At 58.0% G+C, this 2,302-nt stretch overlaps 1 protein-coding gene across 2 annotated transcripts in view; it reads left to right on the top strand.

Annotated features, from left to right (window-relative positions):
- The window catches only part of RHBDD2 (rhomboid domain containing 2), a 10,142-nt gene extending 8,783 nt beyond the window's left edge, over positions 1–1,359 (top strand). For both annotated transcript variants that reach the window (XM_011976315.1, XM_011976316.1), the window contains one exon: positions 429–1,359. In XM_011976315.1, the coding sequence (XP_011831705.1) occupies positions 429–786 (358 nt within the window). In that variant the 3' untranslated portion in view covers positions 787–1,359. The remainder of the gene's footprint in view (positions 1–428) is intronic.
- The last annotated feature ends 943 nt before the right edge of the window (positions 1,360–2,302 follow it).

Here is a 2,302-nt window from a genome sequence, read left to right as displayed (position 1 = left end):
ACCCGCCTCGGCCTCCCAAAGTGCTGAGATTGCAGGTGTGAGCCACTGCGCCCAACCTGAATCCCTTCTCTTTGGGCAGGATTGTCGAGCCAGCCACATAGGCACTGGCGGCTGTGACCTAGTCCTGACGCTCCATCTGGTCTGGAAGCTGCTGTGAGCAGGTCATCCCTACGGTGGTCTCAGTGGCAGACACAGTGTCCTTTCATACAACTCCCTTGCTGTAGGACTGCGACTGGTCCCGCCCTCTCTGGGCCTCTGTGGTCTGATTGGTTGAGGTTAACCTTTCTCCCACTTGGTACTTAGAGCAAGTCACAGAAAACATCCAAGGCATATTGTACTAGAAAGCGGGGTCAACCTCAAGCACAACAAGATGCCGTGACCTTGGCATGACTCGCTGAATGACCATTTTCTCTCTCGTTCCATTCTAGGCTGAACCCGGTGCCCGGCTCCTACCCCACACAGAGCTGCCACCCTCATCTGTCCCCAAACCACCCTGTGTCCCAGACGCAGCATGCCAGTGGTCAGAAGCTGGCCTCCTGGCCCTCCTGCACCCCCGGGCACATGCCCACCTTGCCTCCGTACCAGCCTGCCTCTGGCCTGTGCTATGTGCAGAACCACTTTGGTCCAAACCCCACCTCCTCCAGTGTCTACCCGGCTTCTGCAGGCACCTCCCTGGGTGTCCAGCCCCCCACCCCTGTGAACAGCCCTGGCACGGTGTATTCTGGGGCCTTGGGCACTCCAGGGGCTGCAGGCTCCAAGGAGTCCTCCAGGGTCCCCATGCCCTGAGAGAATTGCTAGGGAAGTCATCTCAATTGGCCTTCTGAAGGTCCTCCTTAAGATTCTCCTGACAGAAGTTATTTATTGAACACCTCTATGTGCCAGGCTCTGTGTTGGGTACTTTGATCAGTGTCCCTGTTTCAGTCTCATCTGCACTCACGGCAGCCCTGTGGAGTACAGTGTACTGGCCCAACTTAGATGCAGAAAGCGAGACATTCTGCCATCACAAAGTCAAGTGGCTCTTCAGTGACACAGACAAGACTCCTCGCCAAGGAACTCGTGGCAGAAGAGGGCAGCGGTTGGCAGTGGCTGCCGATGTCTGTCCCCAGCCCCACCGTTCCTCCCTGTGGCTGTGCCGTGCTCGTGGTTACAGTGTCCTTGTGTCTGTGCGTCTGCCCTTCAGGAGCTCACAGCTGGTGTGCTTGGCGGTCCCAGGCCTGTGTAGTGTCTCTCCCCTGCCGCGGTCGCCCCCACCCCGATTCCTCTCCCCAGAAGCGGTGGGACGGGCCCCCGTGAACTGCAGCAGCATGCTGAGGGGTCCATGTTGTCTGCCTTTGTATAAAGAAACAGTCTCTGACCTGCCGTGCTGACGTGTGTTTCCTTTGTGGTCTGGCTGGGGAAGAGGGAGTGCACTGATATCTGGGCCGTGGCGATGTGTGGTGTGGCAGCAGAGAGGAGAGATGCGCCAGGGTCAGGCCGGGCAGGTGACCAGGGCTCAGTAGATCAGGAGAGGGGTGGTCTCGTGGGGAGTGGGCAACTGTGAGATGGTTACCAGCAGGAGAGGGAGTGTTGCCAGAGCCCGGAAGCTGGGACTACAATTAGGAGGGCTGCTGGCAGGGCTGTGCCAAGGAGGACATAGGCACTGCTGGCAGTGTCCCCTGAAACAAGATGGAGGGAAGATGATCCTGGCTTTACCAGCAGTGTCTCCTGTTAACCATGTTGACCAGGAACTGGGAGTGAGGGGCAGGGGGTTCTCTGTGAGACAGTGCAGGGCACTGATGAGGAGTGTGGCTGAGCTGTCACTCACCTAGCCAGCCCTTGAGGACAGCTGAGGCTCCTCACGGCAGGCTGTGTCGAGAAGGCATGCCAGCTGCCTGGTGTTTTGTGGACCTAATAATACGTGGCCTTTGTTGATCCCAGAAGCTGGATGATTCATTCTAGACTGGCTTTCTGATAGGTCCTAGGTCTTTGGACATGTATAAGACAGAACCCCAAGTCCGTCCAGCCTGGTGAGGGTGGGGCCGTGACGGGCCCACGCCTGGGGGGCCCTCGGACCTGAGCAAGAAGGGGCCTGAGCTGGGACGAGGGGGTGTGCCACTGTGCCTAGTCCTGATTTTTAGATCTTTGTTCCCTGGGACTTTTCCCTGATCTGGCCACAAAGCACAATGCAGCCTGGAGCCAGCTCGCAGTGGGGCCCTGAAGCCGTGGAGGTCATCCCAACCCCTTCCCCCATTTGCCTGTCAAATCATCCGCTAACATGCGCATGTCTAGAAACCATTCACTGATTCCATGCCAAGCCGGAGGC

This window comes from Mandrillus leucophaeus, unplaced genomic scaffold (genome assembly GCF_000951045.1).
Source record: "Mandrillus leucophaeus isolate KB7577 unplaced genomic scaffold, Mleu.le_1.0 Scaffold164, whole genome shotgun sequence".
Lineage (NCBI taxonomy): Eukaryota > Metazoa > Chordata > Mammalia > Primates > Cercopithecidae > Mandrillus > Mandrillus leucophaeus.
The sequence above is the reverse complement of the archived record's forward strand: the minus strand, read 5'-3'. Positions and strand labels throughout refer to the sequence as shown.